The sequence below is a fragment of the Saccopteryx leptura genome, chromosome 2, assembly GCF_036850995.1.
Source record: "Saccopteryx leptura isolate mSacLep1 chromosome 2, mSacLep1_pri_phased_curated, whole genome shotgun sequence".
Lineage (NCBI taxonomy): Eukaryota > Metazoa > Chordata > Mammalia > Chiroptera > Emballonuridae > Saccopteryx > Saccopteryx leptura.
The window spans coordinates 277,715,752-277,741,767 of record NC_089504.1 but is presented as its reverse complement, the minus strand read 5'-3'; the positions used below and the strand labels follow the sequence as shown (position 1 = coordinate 277,741,767).

Below are 26,016 nucleotides of genomic sequence, written 5' to 3'. Positions count from 1 at the left end.
TAACTAAATCCCATGAAAGATAAAAACAAAGAAGGATACATTATTTATTGAGCCCATTTAGAAACGGTCCACATGCCCACAGTGCTGCACAAGCTGCTGCACACACACCCACACTCCATATGTCCAACCCACAGTCCGATGGGCTCCTAGGAGCTGGAGCAATGTGCAGAATGCCACCCCCTGAGAGACACGAGACACAGCGAGGCCCCAGGCCACCTGCTTTTGTGCCAGGTCCACGATGCGGCCCAGAACAAGCCAGTGTTTACTCCACCGTTGGGAAGGGGAGAAGGAGCTCACGACTTGCTCACTGACTGCTTCCCCCACTTCCCAACCTCTAGTGTTATCTTCAGAGTCAGATGACACTGAGAGATCATAGACTAACATCCCCAGCTCTGCTTGGGTCAGGAAAGATACTTCTGTGTAGACAGGAGACTTCTATGGCCACGGGGAGGTCATCTTGTCCACCCCTCTCAGAATGAGCCCTGTCTATGCTGTCTGTAGCCAGAACAAAGATTATGGCCTTAGAGTCTGTTAGGGACAGAGATTTCAAGAACTCTCCAGGTCCCTCATTCTAGTATTTTTCCCTGACGTAGATTTCTTGCTTGAGTCACTGATGTTGCAGTTTTTCCCATTTCTTATTAAGCTTAAGAAATTGGGATTTTCGTGCCCCACAAATCTTGAAGGGTTGAACTACCCAGAGCCCGCTCTGTAAGTGTACTCGCCTCCTTTCCGCTCAGCCTGAAACAGAAGAGCACTGCTGCCCTCTGGTGCCCAGTCAGCAGAGGACAAAGGAACCAGCCAGGAGGCAGGGTTTCCTTGGCTGTCTCAGGGACAGCGGCTTTGAATGCTTGGGTAAATGAATGCCCTTTCATTGTTCCTAGAACACAGCAAACGTATCCTCGCCTAGGCCTTGGACCTTGCTGCTCTCTCTTCCCGAAATGTTTTTCCAGACCTAAGGTGACAGCCCCATTTCTCATTCTTTATCTAGTTTTCAGGCCAAATGTTACCCCCTCAGGGAAGCCCTCACGGACCCCTTTGCCTGAAACAGCACCCAACCACAGCCGCTGTCCCTCTCTATCCCATCACCTTGTTTCACCTTGTTCAAGCACTTACTTGCTATTTGAATATATCTGTGTAAATTCGGTGTCTACTGCCTCTCTCCCTAACCAAAACGTAAGGTCCAGGAAAACAGGCTCTTGTCTGTTCTGTTTGTTACTAGACGCAGTGCATTTTACACAGTAGGTACTAAAAAATACTTGTTAAAAGAATAAATAAATGCATATCAACAAAAGTAACTGAGCTTTAAGCAGAGCTTCTGGTCCTCAAAACCCTACTCTGATGTGGGCAGGGTACATGCCACCCCATTTGACTGACGAACAAGCTGAGGCTCAGAGAGATCTATGGGAGTAGCCAGAGCGCCGAGCAAGGGGAATAAACCAGTCCCTGGTGGCTTTTCTTGGGCTCCCTCAGCCTTGTGCTCTGGAGGGGGCAGAAGGGCGCCCAGGCCTGGACAGCTGTGCTGTCACAACTTGAGGAGGCCCTTACGGGAGGTCCAGACCCTCACTTCCTGGCCCCGATTGCTGAGGGAGGCTGTGCCCTTGTCCAGAGCTGTGCCGCGGCTCTGCAGGTGTGCGGTGGCAGGGGCCAGGAGGCCATGTAGTTCCCAGGACTCCAGGGGCAGCTGCCTCTGTCTGCGGAGATGAGCATTCTGGAGGAGGAGTGTTTGGGGAGGGCAGGTGGCGGGAAAGCTGGAGCCAGCAAGGGGATCGTGACTCCTCCAGGCCAGGATTTAATTGTGATATTCTGAGTTTCATCAGGACCCGGAGAACCCAGCCCTGAGCGTACTGCAGTCAGCCTGAGGGAAGAGCTGCTTCTGATGGTGGACCCAGCGCAGACATGAGGGATCGGGGTCTCTGCCACAGAGCCTGGGCTGGGCTGAGCAGGCGGTGCGGCTGGTGGAGCCTGGGATGACCGGGCCCAGGGCAGGCTGTGTCTCTGGGTGTCCAGAGGGGGATCCGGAAGATCAGCAGCATCTACTCTTGGACTGGTCTTCTGGGGAGAGCTTGATGGAGTCTGTGAGGTAATTATCTAAGATGTTTCGATACTGGGGAAGGAAAAGAGAAGTCAGCGTTCATACCTGAGAGGCAGAGAGCGCCACCTACCCTCTGTCTCTTTTTTTGTTTGTTTTTTTTTTTTTTTTTTTTTTTTTTTTTTTCATTTTTCTGAAGCTGGAAACAGGGAGAGACAGTCAGACAGACTCCCGCATGCGCCCGACCGGGATCCACCCGGCACGCCCACCATGGGGCGACGCTCTGCCCACCAGGGGGCGATGCTCTGCCCCTCCGGGGGGTCGCCATGTTGCAACCAGAGCCACTCCAGCGCCTGAGGCAGAGGCCACAGAGCCATCCCCAGCACCTGGGCCATCTTTGCTCCAATGGAGCCTTAGCTGCGGGAGGGGAAGAGAGAGACAGAGAGGAAGGCGCGGCGGAGGGGTGGAGAAGCAAATGGGCGCTTCTCCTGTGTGCCCTGGCCGGGAATCAAACCCGGGTCCTCCACACGCTAGGCCGACGCTCTACCGCTGAGCCAACCTGCCAGGGCCCCCTCTGTCTCTTAATGGCTGAGGGTGCTTGGGCTTTTTTTTCCCTGCCATTGTGCTGCTGGGAAACAGAAGGCCAGAGGGGGTGCCACTGGTTTCCTCCCCCTCCTCTTTCCTCACTGCCTCCTCCAGCGTTTTCCGGGACCCGGAGCAGTTGGCTGTCTGGGTCAGTCAGGGACCCAGGTCTCCTGATCTCTAACCAAGTCCCACAACTTCCCATCCTCCAGAAGAGACAACTGAGTTGACTTCAGCAGAGATGATGACAGCCTACTCCTCTTTTCCTGCAAACATTCCCGCCCGCTAACCTGCTCCCACCATGACCACCCCCCAGCACCCCTCCCTCTGTTCTTCCTGGGTGCAGAGGGACCCCCTAGATGACTCGGTTTCTACTGGGCCTGTTTGCCTATTTGCCCACGCTGCCACACTTTCCTGTCCCAGCAAGGTCCAGAAAAAACCCCTTCTCAGTCGGACAAGCCTCTCCCCACTCAGCTGGCCACCTGTCTCCTAACACTCACCCTGCCCGGCTCGGGGGGAGGGTGGGTGTGAGGAGTCCTTCCTCCAGAGCTGGGTGCTACATGCTGAACGGGCTCTTCTTAAAAGGATCTCATCTTTACTCTGTCTCTGCTTGCACAGTCACCAAGCTGGCAAAGCCCATGTTCCCCCACAGGTAACGCTGTGTGTGCATGCAGGGGAGTGAGTGAGCGTGCACTCACTGTGTGTGTAAGCATGGACCTGTGCAGGGCGGGGCCTCCTGTGCGCCAGGTGGAACTGTGCCTGGTGGTCTGTCTCCAGTGCCCCTCTCCGCGGGGACAACTTGTAGGGCTGATTTTTTCCTCCTCCATAGCTCCCAGGCCCCAGCGGGGCACCCAGCTGGTAAATGTCAACTAAACATTGATGCCCATGACTCTGGACCCCAGGAAGGGGTGTCAGGCCCACCTGCTGCACCCTGATAATGGTGGCCCCAAAACACATGAGAAGATCCCCTGATGCCCTGTCACTCCCTGCCGGCCCCAGACTGAGCAGTGACTTAGCCTGGTGGCACACAGCCCATGGCGCTGGTCTGAGGCTCAGCCCTCCTTCACATAGCTGGTTTCCCCCATTTCTCAACTCCTCCCTGCCAAGGTCTTGGGGACAGCCACTCTTAGTCAGCGTGGATAATGGGTCTTGAGAATCCCTCAAGAGATTCTTTTGAGTTATTAGAATTTTATTTGTGTTATATCTGTATATATATTTAACAGGCAGAATTAGTGTTGGGGGTGGGAAGAATCTCTAAATTAAAGCCCATTCCTCTGGGGAGGTCTCCACACTTCAGATCAATTATCAACCCCCACCCCCATCCCGGGGGAATCCCAGCTCACCCCTTACAGACCTAACCCAGGGTGCCCCAGGCTTCCCAGCTCTCACCCTGAGGGAGCACAGTCCCACCTTGAGGTGCCTGAGGAGAGAAAATGGGCCCTTATCCCCAGGGCCGCCCAGGCCTGCGGTGGGGGCTCCGGCCTGCGCAGCCCAGGGCAGTCACAGGCCTCTAACTGGCCCCTGTGCCCTGTGCAGGGCCCATCACTCCACTGAGCTCATTGTAGTAAAAACCCTGACATCTCTGGGCTTCACAGTGAGGAGCAGAACGTTACTATTCAAGTCCCTTTTTTACATTACACGATCCATTTCTACCTACACGACGGCCTTTGTGGTTTTTTCCTGGTTCCTTTTTCCCCATGAAAGCCAGAGATCTTGTTGAAATCAAGAATTTTCAAAACTGGATCTTTTGTACCCAGGGTCAGGGCCTGTGGTGACCCACCCTCATGCCCACGTGGGGCCCCACCGGGACCCAGAGCCCTGGCTGCCACTGTCCACACGGCCAGCCTCCGGGGAAGGAGGTGCCGGCACACCCCCAGTGCGCGGGGAGGCTGCGGGGGCGTTCTGCGCTCCCGTGCCCTTCATTCCGGAGTGAACAGGTGCTGCTCGGAGGGTGTGAGGGACCCCTCGTTCACCACGCGGGCACGGCCGAGGTTGTCACTCCAGCTCTCCTCACCCAGTAAGAGTCACACCCTCCCAGGCCCAAGTGGACGCTGAGCTCTTCCCATTCATGACATCACTTCACGCGATAACAGCACCATCTTGCTCCTCAGATTTCCTGTACAACTAACTGCCAAGTAAGCGGCAGATCACAATTATGCTTTCTGGGTAATTTTCTCTCCAGACCCTGATCCTTTTGGCAAACATGTGCATCTCACTCTAAAGTCACACATAGTATCCGAATGCATGTGTCCTTCCAGTGGGTGTGATTATGGGTGTCTGTCCCTCTGAGCCTGGCTGCCTCCGTGGCTCTGCCTCTAGATCCCGCATCCTGGGGACCTCCTAAGGGCCCTATAATTTCACGGAGCGCGCCGATTTCCTACTGGGCACAGCAGTTTTGTCTTTCTCCAGTTAGCCTGCAGGGAACTGGGCCTCCAGGCTGCAGCACACGAGCCACGGCAGCCCGGCCTGACCAGCCCAGCAGGGAGGGTATTGCCAACTTGGTGAAAGCAAAATTCATCATTTTAAATCCCCCAAAGCAGGTGGGGGCCCCTTCTTTGATTATGAGGCTGTTCTAAATTATATTTTGAAATATCCTAATCCTTGAAAGTGGCCAGAAGGGGTCACTAAAGTAACTTCCTACCTCCTTTCTTCCCAAAATGTTAACCGAGTACCTATTCTAGGGTGCTTTACTCTGAAACTTCTCTTTCCATCCAGAGCTCACTGAGGACTGACACCTTAAGGAACCTCTAGGACCCTAGAATGCCGTGTGCTCCAACGGCCCAAGTTCCCCCTGTCCCTGGGGTGCTCCTGCATGTCCCTCTCTTCTCTGTCTCAGTCCACAGCATCCCTAATTAATGGTCCCTCTGCTGGCCAAGCTGGAAACCTGGTCATCAACCCAGAGAGCATCTGATTCCTTCTCTCCTGCATTCTTCCATCATCAACCCCAGTGGTCCTACCTCCAAAGTCTCTTTTAAGCACCCTGTCCTTGTCATCCCTGTCCTGTCATGTCTGGACTGTTGCAGTGCCTTCCCTCCCAGCCATCGAGCCCATCTTCCCTGTGCCATGAAATGCTCCTGCTGCTGCCTCCAGGCAGCCTTCTCTGGTCTTCCTCTCCTCTTCCTCCCCCCCTCCCCGATTCCTGTGTCATATGCCTGGCACATACGGCACATGCTTGTTGAATGATCACACCTGGTGTCTACATCTATCCATTCTTTTAACTGGAAAATATCATCAACTCCTGCAGGCTTGATGGTCTACTTGAATAAATATTTGGCACCATGGGGCTTCTCTCCCACCAAGGAGGACTGAACTAATCACTTCTCAAACCCTTACTCATTGCAATCTCCAGGGGTATAGGACAGTATTTTATTTTTTTAGAAACTCCACAAATGATTTTGTTATCACCCAGATGGAAGGACCACAAACTCTATACTCTAAAGTAGCTTCGTACCTCTGGCATCCTGTGGTCCAAGAGTTGGAGTCCCGTTGAGTCCATTCGGCAACTCATTTAAGACAACGAGCAACCCTATTCCACCCACATCTCTACCTGTGCCCAATATGTTCTTTTCTAGAAGTTCCCCAGTTCCCCCACCCTAGGGGGCAGCCCGGCCAGGTGCTGCCACCACTGCCACTCACCCTTGACAGAGCTTGACTGGCCAGCGTCTCAAAGGCTTGTACCACATTGATGTCATTCTTGGCACTGACTTCAAAGTAGGGAATATTCTTCTCTTTACACCAGCCTTGGGCTACTGCCTGCGGCACCTGAATGAGGGGAAGAAATGACTATTGTTTCTGTATCACCCCCACCATCCCCACCGACAGTGCCACCACTCCCACTTATCGAGAGCCTCCCATGTGTCCATAACTTTACACGTGTTATTTCTTTTAAAAAAATTTTTTTTATTTATTCATTTTTTTAGAGAGGAGAGGGAGAGACAGAGAGAGAGAGAGAGAGAGGAGAGACAGAAAGAGAAGGGGGGAGGAGCAGGAAGCATCAACTCCCATATGTGCCTTGACCAGGCAAGCCCAGGGTTTCAAACTGGTGACCTCAGCATTTCCAGGTCGACGCTTTTATCCACTGTGCCACCACACGTGTTATTTCTTAACATAACTTTATGAGGTGGTATTGTTAGCTTCATTTTCTAGGTGAGGAAACTGAGGATTAGCGAATAAGAGAATTTTTTCAGAGCGGGTGGGGCTGAGCAGGATTTGGCTGAATCAGGACCCACTGCACGGGGCTGCCTTCCAAAGGCCTGCACCAGGAGCGTCTTCCTGCCATTGGCTCCTTCTTCAGCCCCTCAAAAGGAGATGGGGGCCCTGGCCGGTTGGCTCAGTGGTAGAGCGTCAGCCTGGCGTGCAGGGGTCCTGGGTTCGATTCCCTGCCAGGGCACACAGGAGAAGCGCCCATCTGCTTCTCCACCCTGCCCCCTTTCCTTCCTCTCTGTCTCTCTCTTCCCCTCCCGCAGCGAGGCTCCATTGGAGCAAGGATGGCCGAGGCGCTGGGGATGGTTCCTTGGCCTCTGCCCCAGGCGGCAGAGCGACGCCCCCGAGGGGCAAAGCATCGCCCCCTGATGGGTAGAGCGTCGCCCCCTGGTGGGCGTGCCGGGTGGATCCCGGTCCGGCGCATGCGGGAGTCTGCCTGACTGTCTCTCCCCATTTCCAGCTTCAGAAAAATACAAAAAAAAAAAAAAAAAAAAAAAGGAGATGGGCAAGACAGACACTAGCCAGGGATGGAGGACTTCCTTCCCCTGAGCCTGCTGACCCAGGAAGCCTGATGAGGAGCCGGGACTCAGGTCCCTGCTAATCTTTTTTTTTCCAGGGCAGAGTCCTAGGAACAGTTGATAAGCTCCTACTACGGGCCAGACACTGTGTTAGATAGCTTGTCATATTAACTTATTTAATCCTTAGTAACCCTGCCAGATGGGTTTTATTAGCTCCACTTTATGGATAAGAACACTGAGGCTCAGAGAGGTTCAGCAACTTGCCTTAGATCACACAGCTGAAAAAGGCGGAGTTTGTATGAAGCACCAGTTCAGTGCTCCCACGGAATCTGAGTTGTCCTGTGCAAGACAGTGCATGAGAACTGTGCTGCTCTTCTGTCTTTCTCTCCAGACTATAGGTTCCCTGAGTTCAGGGTCAGGACCTTTTTAGCTCTTGGCCTGGTGCTGCGAGCCACTCAGTGCGTATCGAATGAGTACAGCACCACCCACATGCAAAGGGCTCATCACAGTCAGAGGCCGTTGGATTGGAAAATGTTCTGACAGCCCTGCGTTACTTCCAAAGACTCTTGGTACCACTGAGTCTAATGTCTAGTTATTTTCGGGAGAAGGAAATGACCATAAATTGAATACTTGTTGTACCTGAGACTTTATAACCATTATTTCATTTTACTTAAGGGAGCCAGGGTTTTTCCCACAGAGAAAGGACCATTCTGCCCCACGCCCAGAACATAGCACCGCAGGGGAGAGCAGAGACGGCCCTCATCAACTTGTCTCCATGCTCCTGCAGGCTCTGGGAATTTGTCTTGTTGACATGAAAGGCACCCTTGTGTCCCTGTCTCTTTAGTCTTTGCTTCCCTGGTCTCAGAAGCGGCATCAGGACCCAGGGCTCTTGGCTCTTTTGCACAGGCCTCCGTTGTCCCCCAGCACTGCTTCGGCATCGTGAAGCTTGCTACTTGATGCTGGAGGGTGGGGACTGGGCTCAGCTGAGCAGCCCTGTCCTTTTGGGAGCCCAGATGACACCTCCGCCTCCCATGCCCAGGCTCTGCCCAGACAGTCTCCCAGTTGCTGCTGAACCTGAGCAGAGCAGGGAGAAACCCCAGGCCCTGGGCTTGGCCTCTGATCTCTAAGATCCTCTTGCCTTTGGGGATAGGGTCCCCAGAAGTGGCCACTGAGTGTTCCCTTCTGTGGAGCATACATACCCAAGACCTGGTGAGTCACCAAGAAGCCTCACAGCTCTGGGAAAATCCTGAACTATATTTATGAGAATAATCAAGGTTGGTCAGACTACCAATTACTAATGTCCTCACTAGTAACGTGCAAATGAATACTCATTAAAAATTCACATGTTATACATAGATGGCATCTTAGGAATGCAAAGGACTTTGCATCTTTTTATATTTTATTTTATTTTTTTGTATTTTTCTGAAGCTGGAAACAGGGAGTGACAGTCAGACAGACTCCCACATGTGCCTGACCGGGATCCACCTGGCACGCCCACCAGGGGGCGACGCTCTGCCCACCAGGGGGCGATGCTCTGCCCCTCTGGGGCGACGCTCTGTTGCTACCAGAGCCACTCCAGCACCTGGGGCAGAGGCCAAGGAGCCATCCCCAGCGCCCGGGCCATCTTTGCTCCAATGGAGCCTCGCTGCGGGAGGGGAAGAGAGAGACAGAGAGGAAGGGGCGGGGGGTGGAGAAGCAGATGGGCGCTTCTCCTGTGTGCCCTGGCCGGGAATCGAATCTAGGACTTCTGCATGCCAGGCCGATGCTCTACCACTGAGCCAACCGGCCAAGGCATCTTTTAATTTTTAATACATTTTTTACTTTTCAGTTACAGCTGACGTACAACACCGAAGGTTTTGTATCTTTGAAAGTCCCTGAGGGCAAGGACTGGACTTACCCTTCTGATTGCTCTGTCCTTCTTTATATCCTAGCCCTCCACCCAGCACCCCAGCCCACCTGGTAATGAGCGTTTTCGGGGCACATCATTGGCGCCCAGCAGTTGCGGTAGAAATGGAAGTGAATTGCAACGAAGTCAGGTGCCTCTGCTTCCCCATTAGGCAGGGAGGTTTTTTCTATTTAAAGGCACAAGAGGCAGAAGGATTGGTGCCCAAGGTCACCCAGCGACAGAACTGGGAAGACAAGTTCGCAACTATAGCTGGCTGATCTCAGCTGTCCCTTCTCTCCCACTGGATACTGACTTGGTTCTGACACATTTTATTTCTTTTTCCCTACTCTTTCTTTGTTCTGTTTACATGCAATGATTAAATGCACAACTCCAAAACTATGTTGCAAATTGACATTCTTTTTTATTTTTTAAGATTTTATTCATTGATTTGTAAGCTAGGAGAGAGGGCGGGTGGGGGGAGGAGCAGAAAGCATCAACTCATAGTGGTTGCTTCTCATATGTGCCTTGACTGGGCAAACCTGGGATTTCGAACCAGCAACCTCAGCGTTCCAGGTCGACGCCTTATCCACTGCACCACCACAAGTCAGGCTTAACATTCTTTTTCTATTCCTATCTCCTCTCCCATTGAACCGCAGGAAGCTGGCTTGGGAAAAAAACAATACAGATGGTACTTTTCCCTTTCTTTTTCCAATTCCAGTTATAGATTCATGATTTTAAAAATCATAATAACTTAGGTTTTGGCTGTGGAAATAAACTCAGGGTGTGATACTTGGGGACATGGGAAGTATGAAAATTTTGGAAGTGTTACTTCTATTAATTTTGCTCTTGACTGACAGGATACTACTAATATTTTACTTCACTTGTTACAATTGTTGATGGTTCATCAGAGGCCAAAATTTGAAAAAATTAGTCTAGTTTATATAGTTTTATTTATGATGCTTTTCCATCTCATATACATTTAGAACGATCAGTTATAGGTGTTAAAATTAGCACTTCAGCCTGTGGTGGCACAGTGGATAAAATGTTGATCTGGAACGCTGAGGTCGCTGGTTCAAAACCCTGCATTTGTCTGGTCAAGGGACATATGGGAGTTGATGCTTCCTGCTCCTCCCCCCTTTCTCTCTCTCTCCCTCTCTCTCTCTCTCACTCTCTCCTATCTAAAATGAATAAAAAAATTTAACACTTCAAATACATCTTAAACAACTACCAAAAATAAAGAACCTTTTCAGAAAAGATAATCCCAACATTATGAATCAGTAGTAAGTCAAACATTGCCTACCTGAACTTAGAGCAAAGAATATAATGCTAGTGAATAAATTCTTTGTAGCATAGATGTTAGCAAAGCTCTTCTTTTAAACAAACTAATACTTTTTTTCACTCTGTTACCTTCTGGTGAAAGAGTGGAGATTTTTAAAAATCTAGGTCAGTAATTTTTTTTAAATCATCCTGAATATATATATTTATATATTTGATTAGAGAGCGAGAGAGAAAGGGAGGAGAGAGATGAGAAGCATCAACTTGTAGTTGCATCACTTTTGTTGTTCATCGATTGCTTCTCGCACGTGCCTTGATTGGGGGGCTCAAGTTGAGCCAGTGATCCTTTGCTCAAGCCAGCAACCTTGGGCTTCAAGCCAGCGAGCCTTAGGTTCAAGCCAGCGACCTTGGGATCATGTTGATGATCCTATGCTGATGAGCCTGCTTTCAAGCTGGCAACCTTAGGGTTTTGAACAGAGGACCTCAGCATCCTGAGTCTATGCTCTATCCACGGCACCACCACCAGTCAGGCAATATATATTTTTTATCATGGTGAAATATACATAAACAAAAAATTTACCATTTAAACTATATGTAAGTGCACAATTCAAGGACATTAAGTACATTCACATTGTTGTGCAACTATCCATCTTTCCATTCCATCTCCAGAACTTTTTCTTTATCTCCAATCTTAGCAATAGAGTTTTAAATATAAATATTTATTTTCTTTTTGTTGAGTAGAAGTTCCAGTGTCTTCCCAGCCCATGCCTTGGACATAATGAGGAAGATAACAATTGCTTGCATTTATTAAGCTTGCCACATGCTTTACAGGCATTATTTCCTTTAGTCCTCAAACAACCTCAAAAAAGTCCGTATCTGGCCTCCATTTCACAGGTGAAGGGGGAACTGGCTACGGACACAAATCCCAGAGATGGGGTTGGGCTTGCCTGGGGCTTTACTGATTCTTTTAAGCCTTCATCTTCCTCTCTCTGCGGAACAGAGCTCATGCCTCTGCCCAAGCTTGGCCTGGACTGCTCCACACTTGCAAGGCATCACCTGTACTTCCCACCCTGCCAGTGCCCTCATTCATGGAACTCCTGCAGCCTGGCTGGGCTTCCTCTCCACCTCACCCTGTGGTCTCTGCTGCTCATGATAGTTTCACAATTTCTTCCCCTCCAATGGGCTTCACCCTCTCTCCACTTCCTCTTCCTTCCAGAGCCAGACCCAGGATCTCTGTAAATAATACTAAATATGCTCTCCCATTCCAAGACTGCAGTCTCCTTTCCTTCAACTGCCTCACGCCCTCATTCCTCTGCCCTGCTCCTCCACCTCTGAAGGTCCAGCCCCGGCCCTTCAACCCTGTTCTTGTTGCTCTTCTCTCCTTCACGGCTTCTCAGTGCCCTCGCAGCCCTCTTCCTCAACTACTCTCGTCTGGAAAAACCTTAGTCCCGGGTCCCTCCTTCCTGATTCTTACCCCACACAGAGCTGTTGAAAAACACAACAAAGTCCTGGCAGGATAGCTCGGTTGGTTAGAGCATCATCCTGAACAACAAGAGGTTGCCAGTTTGATCCCTGGTCAGGGTACATACAGGAACAGATTAATCTCTCTCTCTCTCTCTCTCTCTCTCTCTCCCTCTCTCTGTCTCTCAAATCAATAAAATAAGCATGAAAAAAAAAAAACCACAACAAAGACTCCACCTCATACTACTGGTGTCCTTCAGCTAAGCCCTGAGTATCATCCATTAGTTCTCGTCTTTTCCCCAATCAACTTCTTCCCCCATTTGTCTCCAGAGTAACTGGCAACGCTTTGTCATTGTTCCCGAGACTCCTACTCGGTTCCCTCTCAAAAAGATGGTGCCTCTTCCGCTGAGAAAGGGTCACACTTTCAGCCTTGAACTCTCTCAGCTTTCCACCCTGCGAACTACAGCTATATGAAACAGGGCGTTAAAGTGGAAGTTTCAGTGGGGATGCTACAGTTTGATAGATGCCAAATATAAGGTGGGCTGGGAGACAGACTACCCCCTGGATCTGGAATATTTCCAAAGGTTCATGACCAAGAATCTGTTAGATGACTCAAAACCCACAGCATGACTATTTAGAGATTGAAAAGAAGGACTAGAAATTATTTCTTTGGAGAGAGTTGTGTTGTGGGTGCACCTCCCATGGGAGGGAGAACAGGAAAACCTCACCTCCACCCCCCAAAAAAAGGGCTTCAATGAGGCCACTTAGAAAGCTTAACATTGGACCCCTGGAATTTGTTAGCTACAGTGCACTTGTGTCTGACATGCATCTGAGGGATTCAAGGCAAAAGGCAACAGGGCAAAGCACAAAGCATCTTGTACAAATTAGATCCACATCTAGACTTTTCTCATTAGTAGGCAACAATGAAAAGAGCTCTCCTCGATGTCACTGCAGGAAACACCTACACAAAGTGGGGTCGCTGCAGCCATGGGACAGACAAGTCATCAAGTGGTCAGTCAGATGATCCAGAATACGCTTAAGCTAAAAAAAATATATACTACTTTCTCAGAAAATTTATAGATTCAAGTATTGATGATTGCAGATCCCCTACCTGACGCTGGTGGAAATACTGTTGTACAAGTTAATTCAAATTCTGCCTGACTACCTCTTCTGCCTAATTCTTCTACTCTCTGTGTCTAGACAAAATTGCCTTCAGTTCTCAGCTCATATCATGTTATTTCTTGCCTTTGCTCATATTGTATCAGCCTGGAAGCCACCTACTCTAAGAAGCCTTTCTGGATTCTGGGCTTTAGTAAATAAATACATTTTCACTGTGGTCTTCAAATTTCCAAGGTCTATCTTTATCAATGCATTTACCATATTATATAATTCCCTCTTAAAGTGTCTCTATCTACTACTAGGCTGCAAAAACTTTAAGATAAGGACTGTATATGATTCAGCTCCATATGTGTGGGACCTAACACAGTGTCTGGCATGTAGTTGGTGTTTACATAATATTTGGTTAATGAGTAAATAAATGAATGAGCGGTACCTGCCGGTCTGCTAGATCAATCTTGTTCCCCAGCACCACCATGGGGTAGGACTGCTCCATTGGAATGATTTTGGCCAGAACATCACCTCGCCAGGTATCCAGGGCTTCAAAGGACTCCAGGTCGGTGACATCGAAAGCTAGGACACAGCCATCGGAGCCTTTGTAGAATGTGGACACCATGGAGCGGAACCGCTCCTGCCCGCCTGTGTCCCAGATCTGAAGGAGAAAAGCAGACGCCCCATGGGGCTGTGATGAGTGGCTGCAGTTTGGCCTCGCTGGATCGCATCATGTCAAGGCTTCCTTTTCTAGGCAAGGAGCAGACGGCCCCGGCACAGGGACATGTGGTCTTTCCACACACGTCCTGTCACCCATGTATACTACAGTATCTTGGCACTCACATGTAGCATCCAAGAGTACTTTTACATCCGAGCTCTTGTTTCCCCGTGGGCATCAGGACAGGTATTGTTATTCCCATCTGATAGATTTGGACTTTGGGTGTGACTTGCCAAGGCCATTTGCCAAGTTTTCCAGGGACCTGAGACTATGAGTAAGACTTCCCCGAACTTGGATTAGAGCTCATCCTTCTAGATTAGGAATCAGCAAATATTTTTCTGTTAGAGGTCACATAGTAAACATTTTAGGCTTTTCAGACTGGACTGTCTGTTTTAACAACTCAACCCTGTCGTTATAATGTGAAAGCAGCCACAGACCATCAGTAAACAACTGGGTTGTGTGCCACTAAAACTTTATTTACAAAAACAGGTGGTGGACTACATTTGGTCCAAGAGCTGAAGTTTGCTGATGTCTGCTCTAAACCATTGTAGCTCCTGGTACACATTGCTGTGTGAGTGGCTGTCCAGAGAACGAGGAGTGATCTTCAAGTACGAATGTTGGTGAGGGAAAGGGAGGGTTGCTCACCTGTAGCTTCAAAGCTGTATCATCCAGTATGATAATCTTGGAGAGGATACTGGCTCCCAGTGTGGTCTGGTAATCCTCATAAAATGTCTTGTGCACATATTGGTGGAGGAGAGAGGTCTTTCCTACACTGAGGAAAAAACCCAGATACATGTGAACACACATGTACAAACATGCACATGCATCCATACTATTCTCAAAATCTTATTACACCCCTGTTGCCACAGTCTCTCCCTGAGATTCTGAACTTTTATTATTTGTGGTCCACATATCACCCTGAATAGCAAAGGACTAGGGAATGGTTTCTAGAAGTAGAGACCCGTCAAAGTGAACAGAGAGGTTTGAAGAGTGCCGAGTGTCCCAAAGCAATGGTCTGGTCTTCCCTGTATGTGCCAGGAGGTGGGGAGGCAGATCGATGCTAAGTAGCTTGTCACTGCAGAGCTTGGACCAGAAACCAGGTAGCCTGACTCCCTGCCTCTTTCTCCTGCTGAGCTTCCTTCTTTGGGTGGGATGCCCTCCCTAGTGCTACCTTGAATGAGAAAGGGACCCACGGAGGTGGAAACACATCCAAGAGGTCTTACTACCCTTGGTGAGGGGCCTGCTCCCAACCTTCAGACCCCAAGCTAAGCGCGGTTTACCCCAGGGCTCCGATGATGATGAGCTTCAAATCCACCTTCTTTCGGGGATTCATGGAAGGGCTTCAGAACCTGTAGAGAAACAGAAGTCATCCACATGCTGGCCAGAGAGTCCCCTGTGACTGTTGTCCTGAGGCCAGCCTCTACTTTCTCCTCCTAGATATGCAGGTCACTGCCCTAGGCCGAGGACTTGGGTGAGGTTGACAGGTGAATGATTCAGCAAACCTTACACACACAGCCACTTCACTCCCCCTGGGACTTCCCCAATCCTGGAAGGGTGGTGACCCCAACAGGACAGGTGAATCTCTCACCTCTCAGCTCTACTAACCCTGAGCTCAGAGGCAGCCTGGAGTGCCAGGAAGGCCGGAGGGGATTGAACAGAGGCCTCGCAGACAGTCAAGCCTGGAGTCAGGGATGGAGGGCAGTGTGGGAAAAGGAGAGAAGGGTAGGATAAGGCAGGGGTCCCCAAACTACAGCCCGCGGGCCGCATGCGGCCCCCCGAGGCCATTTATCCAGCCCCCGCTGCACTTCTGGAAGGGCACCTCTTTCTTTGGTGGTCAGTGAGAGGAGCAAAGTTCCCATTGAAATACTGGTCAGTTTGTTGATTTAAATTTACTTGTTCTTTATTTTAAATATTGTATTTGTTCCCATTTTGTTTTTTTACTTTAAAATAAGATATGTGCAGTGTACGTAGGGATTTATTCATAGTCTTTTTTATAGTCCGGCCCTCCAACGGTCTGAGGGACAGTGAACTGGCCCCCTGTGTAAAAAGTTTGGGGGCCCCTGGGATAAGGGGTCCAATGTCAGGATGACCCAAGAGGCTTTGGATGGGAGAGCACCCCTCCCCCAGCCCTAGGCATTGCTGTAACTGCAGATTCAAAGGTTCTTCTTTGAGGCAGCTGGTGGGATTGTAACTGGTCCATACTTCTGGAAAGCTACTTGGCAACAAATAGTGAGAATCTTAAACATGTCCCTGTCCTCCATTTACTAGGAATCTGTCTTAAGGAAATAATCTGAAATGCGGGCAAATGCTCTTGTTCAAAAATATTCTTCACAAGATTATTTATAAGCATCCAACATTAAAGAAGTATCTAAATAAGTCATGGCACACAATGAACCATGAAAAGTCATTAAAATGAAGTTTTTGAGAATATTATAACAATGTAGAAAGGCTGCCATACATCTAAATGAAGCACAGAAGACACTGAACCGTACATACAACACTACCCCAAATATTAAAATGAGTTCCTACGTGCATACCAAAAGTTCTGGAAAAGACATATAAAAAATTTAAGTATTGAATTCTGAGTGGTGGGAAACTATATGATATTAACTTTGTTCTCTATGCTCTTGGTATGCTCCAATTGTTTTACAATTAACATGCCAAACAGGTATTGTTCCTATAAGAGAAAAATACACGTGTGTGTTTTATATGTATAAATTTATATATATGTTTATTTTATTTAACAAGATAAAGTAAAACTTTTGCAGGGGATTGCACTTAATTGGCTCTTTGGTTCTACCCTTAAATGTACACATACATATACACTATTTCTAACTCCTTGGTCTTCTGTCCTTGGATGTACTAGGTCTAGTGAGTAAACCTTAATCTGAGTGTCAAAAGTTGGCCAGCGTGAGTTTCCCCTGATACTTGAAAAAAGCTCTAGATTGTTTGTCCTAAGGCATTGGATGTTCTAGTTCTCACTTTGTCACTGTATGTCCTTGGGCCAGTTACTTTTCTTCTCTGAGTCTCGCCTTTCCAACTACAAAACAAGCCAGTTGGGCTCCAAAGATTCAAGGTTCCTTCTCATTGATAAATGCTTATCTGCTGGAGCTGTAATCTACTGGTCCACTGAGGCTTGCCTGGGTGTGCCTAGTTAGTGCAAAGTTAAAACAGAAAACCCTTAGAAGTCTAGGATTGTTAGTGTTCCCTCATGAGCCATGTCATGGCCCAAAGGTAAATTGAGGCTCTGTTCAGAGCTGCTCATCCCAGGAGCCAGAGTTGGTGGCACTGGACCGTCTACCTAGGAGGGCTAGGTCAGCATGATGGACAACAGGTCTTCTTGATGGTTCATGCATTCATTCAACAAGCACTACATGTCCACTGTATGCAGAGCTCTGCACTAAACACTGGAAAAGCTCAAAGATGGACCAAACAGGTCTTCCCTACCCCCACCATGAAGTCATCAGGGGAGAAAGGACAGGGGCTGAGTGATACCAGAGAGAAAGTGTCAGGAGCTCCAACAGAAGCACAGAGAAAGTGCTGTGGGAAGTCAGTGAGGAGAGGGGCTGGCAGTAAAACTGGATCCTGAAGAACTGAGACGTGGTTGGGGCTGATACTTCAGAGGGAGGGAACGATGCTCTGAAAGAGAATGACCTGGGAACAGTGAGTGGAGAAGGTGGGCAGTCTGCTTCAGGGAAGGGTCAGGGGAAAGGTGTGGAGAGAGAAAAGTCTGGAGAAGGAGCAAGGTTAAGGGGGGTCATGAATATCTGACCAGGTTTCCTGTCATTCATTCATTCATTCACCCATCAAACATTCCCAATTCTCTAGATATGGGAAGAAGACAATTCAAGTTATTAACCTGGGCTGGCATTTGGTAACGGGTACTGCTGCCTGCAGGGAAGAGTGCCCGAGAAGCTCCTGAAAAGCACAGGCCTCTCAGCACCAGTCACCATTCTAGAAGGGGAGTAGGAGCAATGGGGAACTTTTTCCTAAAGGCTTTGGCACAATGTGCTGAGGTAGGTTCAAAGGCCAGTACTGTGCCTTAGAAAGGGAGTCAGAACAAAAGTGAGGCAGGGAAAGTGGGAAAGAAACCTGAAGGGGGCTGCTCTGCATCCTCTGTAGAGTTTAGGGAAACCCCCCTCCCTTAAAAGCCCTATGAGATGCTTACAACTGAGGCTCAGAGAGGCCAAGTCACTGATTACTCACCCAGGGCCACACAGGTAGCGCACGGACAAGCTGTGCCATGTTGCCTTCAGACCCCTGAGCTCAGACACAGAGAACCTGTGTGCACAGGACCCAGGGCACGAGGCTCAGATTTGAGGAGTCTAACAGACCCTCGTGGAGTTGGAGAAGATCAAGAGAAAGGCAGCAAAAGTGACAAGAGGTACAATGGAACTGCAGTGGCAGTGTGGGCACTGAAGCGGAGGGAAATGTGCAGTGGTGGAATTCAGCCGGTTCGCACCAGTTTGGCAGAACCGATGCCTAATATTTTGGTGAGTTCAGTGAATGGGTTGTTAAAATGGCACTTGTAATCAGGTTCTCTCTAAGGTGGGCGGCTGCCCAGGCCATGGAAATCACAAATTGACATCCCTTACTCTTTTCTTTTTTTTTTTTTTTTACAGAGTCAGAGAGAGAGTCAGAGAGAGGGATAGATAGGGACAGACAGACAGGAATGTAGAGAGATGAGAAGCATCAATCAGTTTTCGTTGCAACTTCTTAATTGTCCATTGATTGCTTTCTCATATGTGCCTTGACCGTGGGGCTACAGCAGACCGAGTAACCCCTGCTCGAGCCAGCAATCTTTTTTTTTTTTTTTTTTTTTGTATTTTTCTGAAGCTGGAAACGGGGAGAGACAGTCAGACAGACTCCTGCATGCACCCGACCGGGATCCACCCGGCACGCCCACCAGGGGCGATGCTCTGCCCACCAGGGGGCAATGCTCTGCCCCTCTGGGGCGTCGCTCTGCCGCGACCAGAGCCACTCTAGCACCTGGAGCAGAGGCCAAGGAGCCATCCCCAGTGCCCGGGCCATTTTTGCTCCAATGGAGCCTCGGCTGCGGGAGGGGAAGAGAGAGACAGAGAGGAAGGAGGGGGTGGGGGTGGAGAAGCAAATGGGTGCTTCTCCTATGTGCCCTGGCCGGGAATCAAACCTGGGTTCCCTGCACGCCAGGCCGACGCTCTACCACTGAGCCAACCGGCCAGGGCCCCCTTACTCTTTTTTAACGTTCATCTGCACAACAGCGTATTCTAAGCACCTTGAGTAATATTTATTCTGTCCATAGGTGAAAAAAAAATTGCAAGTGAGGACACCAATCAAGAAGCAATATGGAAATATCTTCAATAACAGTTTTATTGTTTTTTGTCAGGTATTACTGAATATTTTTTAATTAATATTTTAAAACTCTTTCTTATAATATAATTTAGTTTTGTGTACCTCTTTTATTGTTCTTATTTAAGTATTAAATGCATGAAATAACAAACTACCTTTTAGTATATTGTTTTTTTGTACTTAAAACGGTCATTAGGGCACTGAGCCGGTTGTTAAATTATCTGAATCCCACCCCTGGAAACTTGTCGACGCTGTGACACGGCCCAGCTGCTGCGAGATGAGGCTCACACCACAAGCTAGCCTTTATTTCCTGGCGCTGTGAGAGGGTTTTGTGAATATGCAAATACACAGTATCCAGACTATTAGGAAATACATAAAATAATACATTATTATAATAATTTAACTATTTAATACATTATTATAATGCATTTACTGGTATTAATTAAGGGCTCAAGAAATGATAACTATTTTGTTACTATTGTCACACAAAATATAGCCTGATTGACACTATTATTAGCCTATTTTACTACAAAGAAACAGATGTTTAGGGAAGTTAGGTAGTTCATGTCTAAAGATACCGCCCGTAAGTAGTAGAGCCTGGATTTGGAACTGGGACTTGAATCCAGGTCTAACTCCAGAGATCACAGTCTTATTTTATTTTATTTTAGGCAGAGACAGAGAGAGAGACAGAGAGAGGGACAGACAGGGACAGACAGACAGGAAGGGAGAGAGATGAGCAGCATCAACTCTTTGTTGCGGCGCCTTAGTTGTTCATTGATTGCTTTCTCATATGTGCCTTGACTGGAAGGCTACAGCAAACTGAGTGACCGCTTGCTCAAGCCAGCGACTTGGGCTCAATCTGGTGAGCTGTGGTCAAACCAGATGAGCCTGAGCTCAAGCACACATCTTGCCACTCGGCTCCCCTGTTGGGCTGCAGGGTGGGTGGTGTCGGTTTGACGTGGTGCAGCAGAGCTGGTGTGCTTATGAAGGGAAAACTATGAGTTATGTATGACAAGGATCAAAATTCACTATGTGCAAGGCAGTCTATAGATAATCAAGGACAACACAAACGTAGGCAAAGAATATGAACTAAGCCAGCAGAAGTCTTATAAATGATTAGTAGTGAGCTTTGAAAAGATAACTCAAACTTACTAATTTTTAAGGGCATGAAAATTTTAAAATATTACTTTTTTACCCATGAAAGTGGCAAAAATTAAAAAGATTAATGATTATATTTAGTGTTGGCAAGTGTGTAGGGCTAATACTCTAGTATATTGTTGATAGAATATGAATTGTCATAGTCATTCCTGGAGGGCAGCTTAACAATATTTAAACTTCATGTGTGCATACATAGGTTCTAATTCTAGGAATCTATTCTACAGAAATAAACATATACTCAAATACACATTTGTACCTAGATGATTGCTGAAAAGCATTGTTGTAATGTAAATGTAGTCAATAAGGAACTCTCTACATAAATTTTAATTCATTCATACTCTGAGCACAGACTCACCAGCTTGAGCACAGGTTCACCAGCTTGAGCACAGACTCACCAGCTTGAGCACGGGCTCACCAGCTTGAGCACAGGCTCACCAGCTTGAGCACAGACTCACCAGCTTGAGCACGGGCTCACCAGCTTGAGCACAGGCTCACCAGCTTGAGCACGGGCTCACCAGCTTGAGCACAGGCTCACCAGCTTGAGCACAGACTCACCAGCTTGAGCACGGGCTCACCAGCTTGAGCACTGGGTCGCCGGCGTGGGTGTAGGATCATCAACAGGACCCCATGGCCACTGGCTTGAGCCCAAAGGTCACTGGCTTGGCTAGAGTCCCCCGGTCAAGATACATATGAGAAAGCGATCAATGGACAACTAAGGTGCTGCAACAAAGAATTGATGCTTCTCATCTCTCTCCCTTCTGCCTGTCTGTCCCTCACTCTCATTCTCTCACACTATTAAAAAAAAAAAAGAGGACATTTTGCATAGTATAATCCCAAATGTATAAAAACAACAACCCTAAATGTATGAGTACATGTTTAATATGATATCTATGCTTGTCCAGTAAATACACAGAAAGCTATGGGTAGATACACACTAAATGATTACTAGGAGGTGGGAAAAGGTAGATTAGAGGCTAGAACTATTGTTTTATTTTTGTGTTGTATCAAAATTTGTCATACAAGCCCAAATTGTAATAAAAAATAACAAAGAAAGACAACTTTTAAAAAAGCACGTGGATGAGTGGCAGCCCAAAGTCATCTGAGTGTGACTTCTTGACAGGATGAATTATTTTTGTGCCTGGGCAGGAGAGGGAGGCCGCCTGGTCCCATGAAGTGATCATGAGTTTTGAAGTCAGAGTTCTCACCCCACCTCCATACATCCGTGACCTTGGGTTATTTAACCTTGGTGAGACAATTCCCTTGTGAGTAGAATGGATATTGCTCATGACTGTGGCTTATTCTGCAGGGTGGCATTTGTCATATAGCAGAACTGACTCCCCAAATTGGGGAAGACCATTTGATTAACAACTGGGGGGAGAAGTGGGGCAGGTTTGCGCTGCCTGCCACTTTCTGTGGAACAAGTATTCCCACCATGGCTTGTTTCCAACTCCCTGTGGAGCCTGCTCCAGTACACAATAGGCAGGGCACCTCATCCTGTCTCTGCCACAGGCATGGGAGATGGAGCCAGACCTGCCTCCACAGAGCTTCTTGCCCCAACCAAGGGTGCATTTCCCCAGAGGGCACACAAAATGCTCATTCCATGCCAGCTCTTCTGAAGTTTAAAGTCTTCTCTTTGAACAACGTGAACTGGCAACAGGGGAGAAAAAAAGAACCAAAATTTCTAAGGTCCCAGCTTTTTTTTCTTAAAAATCTTTAAAAAGGAAAAATTTTTGGTATCTATTTACATTTTGTATTTTTATACATATTGTCAGGGGTCAGCCGTTTTTAATGATCCGGATGATGAAATCAGCCTGTGGAGTGTTGTCTGTCCTACTTCTGACTTTACTTGTGGTGTGACCATGATCATTCTCATTTCTCAAAGGAGAAGAAACACCTTGTAAAAAAAAAAAAAAAAAAGCAAAAACAACAACCAAAAGGCAATCTTATTTTGAGCATTCCAGTAACATTTTTGTATATGTACTTAGCTGTAGTTGGTTACTTAGCTTAGTAGTTGGTTTGTATCAGATGATTAAAAAGGCCAAAGATAAAAGATTTCTTTTTGTTTTACTTTTCTTGTCTATGAAGTTGTTGTTTATTTTGGGGGGCCTGTTTGATGTATGTGTGAAACAATGTTGTCCAACGATAAACTAGAATTAAATAATAATAATAATAATAATAATAATAATAAATAAATAAAGCCTTCTCTTTAAGTTTTACTTGAGTCTTTTCTTCTCCAGATCCTGGCATCTGGCCTCGGCCTTGACTCCGAGCCCCCCTCCCCCCACCGCCATCCTGGTCCTTTTCCCCTGATGTTCTCTTAAAGCTTCTGCCAATGCGATTCTCTGGCCCCACTCTCAGAGGGCCAGGATTTGCTGAGGCTGCTGTTTAAAATAGCCCGGTCTTTGGACCCAGGGTAACTGGCAGCAACAGGAGGGTGACCAGGACTGTGTCAGTGACAAGGGAGGGTGGCTTGAGGGTAGACACCGGCTGGGCTCACCAAGGAGGCACGTGCTGACTTCAGACAGTGGCTTCCTATGCCCTCTGTGCTCTCCCTTGGCTGGGTTTTGGCAAAAGCTGTTCTTTTTTAAGCCTCAATTGCTTCAAACCCGGGCGTCTTCCGGGAGGTCAGGCTGAGTCATCAACCTCCATTGTTAAGTAAAAGTGAAAAGCAGGCTGGCAATGCAGGGCCCTGCTTTTAGCCAGCTCAGGTCCACGCGGGGCAGAATCCCAGGCCACTGCTTGCCACCGCATGTGACTAACTCTTCTCCCTTTCTCTTCTGTCAGCACTTCTAAGGAGGGAGCCCTGGCCCTGCCCATCTGCCAGAACTACAGATCTCCCCGGGTCTGAGCTACAGACCCTGGGGAGTAAGAAAGACTGAGTTGAACACCCCCCCACCCCCACCCCACACAAGAACAAAGACCGAGGGCTTGCGATCAATTAATCGTACAAAAATTAGAAAGTTCTTGGACCTGTTGTGTTTCACATTTCCACTTGCCTTCTCTTTTGACCCTACTGACCCTGACCAGGACCCAGGCACAATCTTTTGCCCTGTTTATTTGGAATGAGGTGCCATTTTTGCTGAAAAGGAGGAGGGAAACGGGAGACAGGTGAGCAGGGAGAGATGGGAATTCCGAAAGAGGCGGTGTTTCCCCTCCCCTTGTGCTATTTTACACCACTTTCAGTGCCTCCCTTCCCTGCTCCCATGCCTGGAAAATGACAGTGTATCCACTCAGAATATAATGGGATTTACAGTCTTAGAAGTAAAGTTTATCTTTGAGAAGAGGCTTTCTAGGAAGCACAAGGCTTTATTGCCTCCCAGGAAGGCTCACAATGCTGTTTTATTCACCTAAATCCTAGCAGGTCTAGACCTGCCCCTCCAGAAAGTGCCCCAATAGTTCTAGTTTCAGGATGCTCAGCAGTTTTGTCCTTTAAGATCTTTGGGAATATCGGTCCCATCTCCTGAGTAGACTGGCAGTGCCCAGAGGGCAGGCAGTGCCTCACACCTCTCTGTATCTCTCCAAAGAGCCCCATCCATGCTGGGAATATTGAGTCTTCAATAATTATCTATCCATTTACCCATTCAGCCATCCATTCATTTATCCATGCATCTCTAACTACTCGTCCATCTGTCCATCCTTCTATCCATTCATCCATCTCCAGTTATCCAGCCACTCATCATCCATCTGTCTGTCCATCGATCTGTTCATCTACATAGCACATGTACTATATGCCCATTATGCATCAGCACTATGTAGGTCTGAGGATACAGGCAGGTACTCTCTTTATGGAACCTGCGTGGTGGAGAATTGATCAGTAAGCCCAAATAGATTATTTCTATTAATACAAGATGCCTAGCAATTATAGGGCACTTTGTAATTTACAAATGCCATCATAGCCCAGTGGATTCCTGAGGCAAGCTGAGACTAGAACCCAGGTCTGTCTGACTCTGTTCATTGGCTTGCCCAGCATTGCGGAGCTTAGCTCCAAGGCATACTTATGATTCAGAACCAGAGGAGCACTTTCCTACTCCAGGGTTTCCCCCTTCCCGATGAGACCCTTTGGATGAGGTGGTTCCATCCCAGAAGGTACCCTACCGGGGACTCCTGGTATTAGCAGGACTCAGCCCTTTGGAAAGACTCTGGTTTCTGGCTGTCCTTCTCTGACTGTGCCAGCAGCTGCATCGGCCTGTGCAGAGCCCCGAGCTGGGCCCCAGTTCCCTGGGCTGGGCGGGGAGTCTTTCTGCCTGGCTTGCTGCCATGCCCTGGGTGTATTTCCCATGTGGGGGTCTCTGGGCTGGATCTAAGCCGTCAGCTGCCAGATTCTAAGCCTCATACTTGCATCCCCTACCTCCACTCCTCCCCATCAAAACGCAAACATGTCTGGGTGCTGCTGGGACAGACAGAAGTAAAAGAAAAACTTGAAAGGCACTTACAGATGTGGCTGCTTAGCATCTGGCCTCGGAGGGCAGGCAGGAATTCTCTCTGAGTCTGGGGAGTGGAGGTGTCCTCTTAGATCAACAGTCTCAGCTGGGTCAGAGTTGAAAAAGGCTTTGGAAACAAAAGAGTTTGTTGAGACCAAGCCACTTCTTCTGAGTTTTCCTTCTCTCCCTCTCATGCACAGACTTGGGAAAGTTGCAAAAGAGGCTGGGCTGGGTGACCTCAGCTGTGTGGGTGGAGGGGGTGGGGTGGAATGGAAAAGCTAGGCTTCAGAGCTGACTGGATTTGGGCCCTGTGAGAATTTAGTTTATGGGGCCTGTGGTCCAAGGGTAATGAGGAATGGAAGACTTGAGGGTGAAAGCTTGCAGGTGGGAGGACCTGAAAGGTTGCATGCTTTGTGGGCGCCATAAAAAGCCTCTGGCTGGATTTAGGAACTTCTGCTTTGGCTGCTGGAACCACCCAGCGAAGGGGCACTTTTGTTTGTTGAAGTATTAGACTCACATGTGTAGTAGATTTGTTCCCACTGTCAGCATGATCAGGAGAGGTTCTTGTCCTGATGCTTTTCCCTGTACACACATCATCTCATACCACATTACCCCCCCACACACACACACACACCCCAAATTTAAGGAAGGCAAGTCCTGACATCTTCCTGGGCTTCTCACATGAGGATATATGACCCAACTTGAAGTAGTTTTGCTCTACTAGATACTAGGATACTAGAGCAATTTAAAATGCTGTTAGTGAGTGTGAGCCTTATTTTGGTATCTCTTTGAGCTGCCTGAAACCATGCTTTGGATAACCATAGTTATCCAGACATATCAAACAAACTTAAAAAGTCTAGAGGCTTTGGCTAGAGATGAATGATAAAGATTTATTCAAAGGTGTTAAGGTTTGCAACCTGAAAACACAACTAGGCAATACTTGGAGTTCCAAAGAAGAAGGGAAAGCTAATAGTTCATATAGTAGAAAGCACATTCTTGAGAAGAATCATTCTTGCATTCTTTGGATTGGTCTCAGATGATAATTTTCTAAATGACCAGAGGGTCTGGATAATGGATGTCAGGTAGAGGTTTGATGTATATCCAGGTATTGATGGACTAGAAAGTTCAAAAGTTTAAGTTCCCAGGTTGTTAAAATAAGAGTTATTGCCTCATGCCTCAATCTACTTGATTTTAGTAATTGAGTAGCTTGACTATAATGACTCCATTTTATTTCTTCACTTAATTCTTCAAATAAGAGGAAAATAAAGTGAGTTTAGACAAGTGGGTCACCAAGGGGTCCCCTTAAGGCTCAATAGTGTTGATGTAGTCGA

At 47.9% G+C, this 26,016-nt stretch overlaps 1 protein-coding gene across 1 annotated transcript; it reads right to left on the bottom strand.

Annotated features, from left to right (window-relative positions):
* Positions 1-25: 25 nt before the first annotated feature.
* On the bottom strand, positions 26-24,885 carry RAB7B (RAB7B, member RAS oncogene family). The gene is made up of 6 exons (XM_066361912.1): positions 24,698-24,885; positions 15,059-15,127; positions 14,424-14,550; positions 13,506-13,721; positions 6,248-6,373; positions 26-2,104 (listed from the first exon to the last, which is right to left on the bottom strand). Exons 2-6 carry the CDS (start codon positions 15,109-15,111, stop codon positions 2,024-2,026), a joined length of 603 nt encoding a protein of 200 aa, XP_066218009.1. The 5' UTR covers positions 15,112-15,127; positions 24,698-24,885; the 3' UTR covers positions 26-2,023.
* Positions 24,886-26,016: the final 1,131 nt, after the last annotated feature.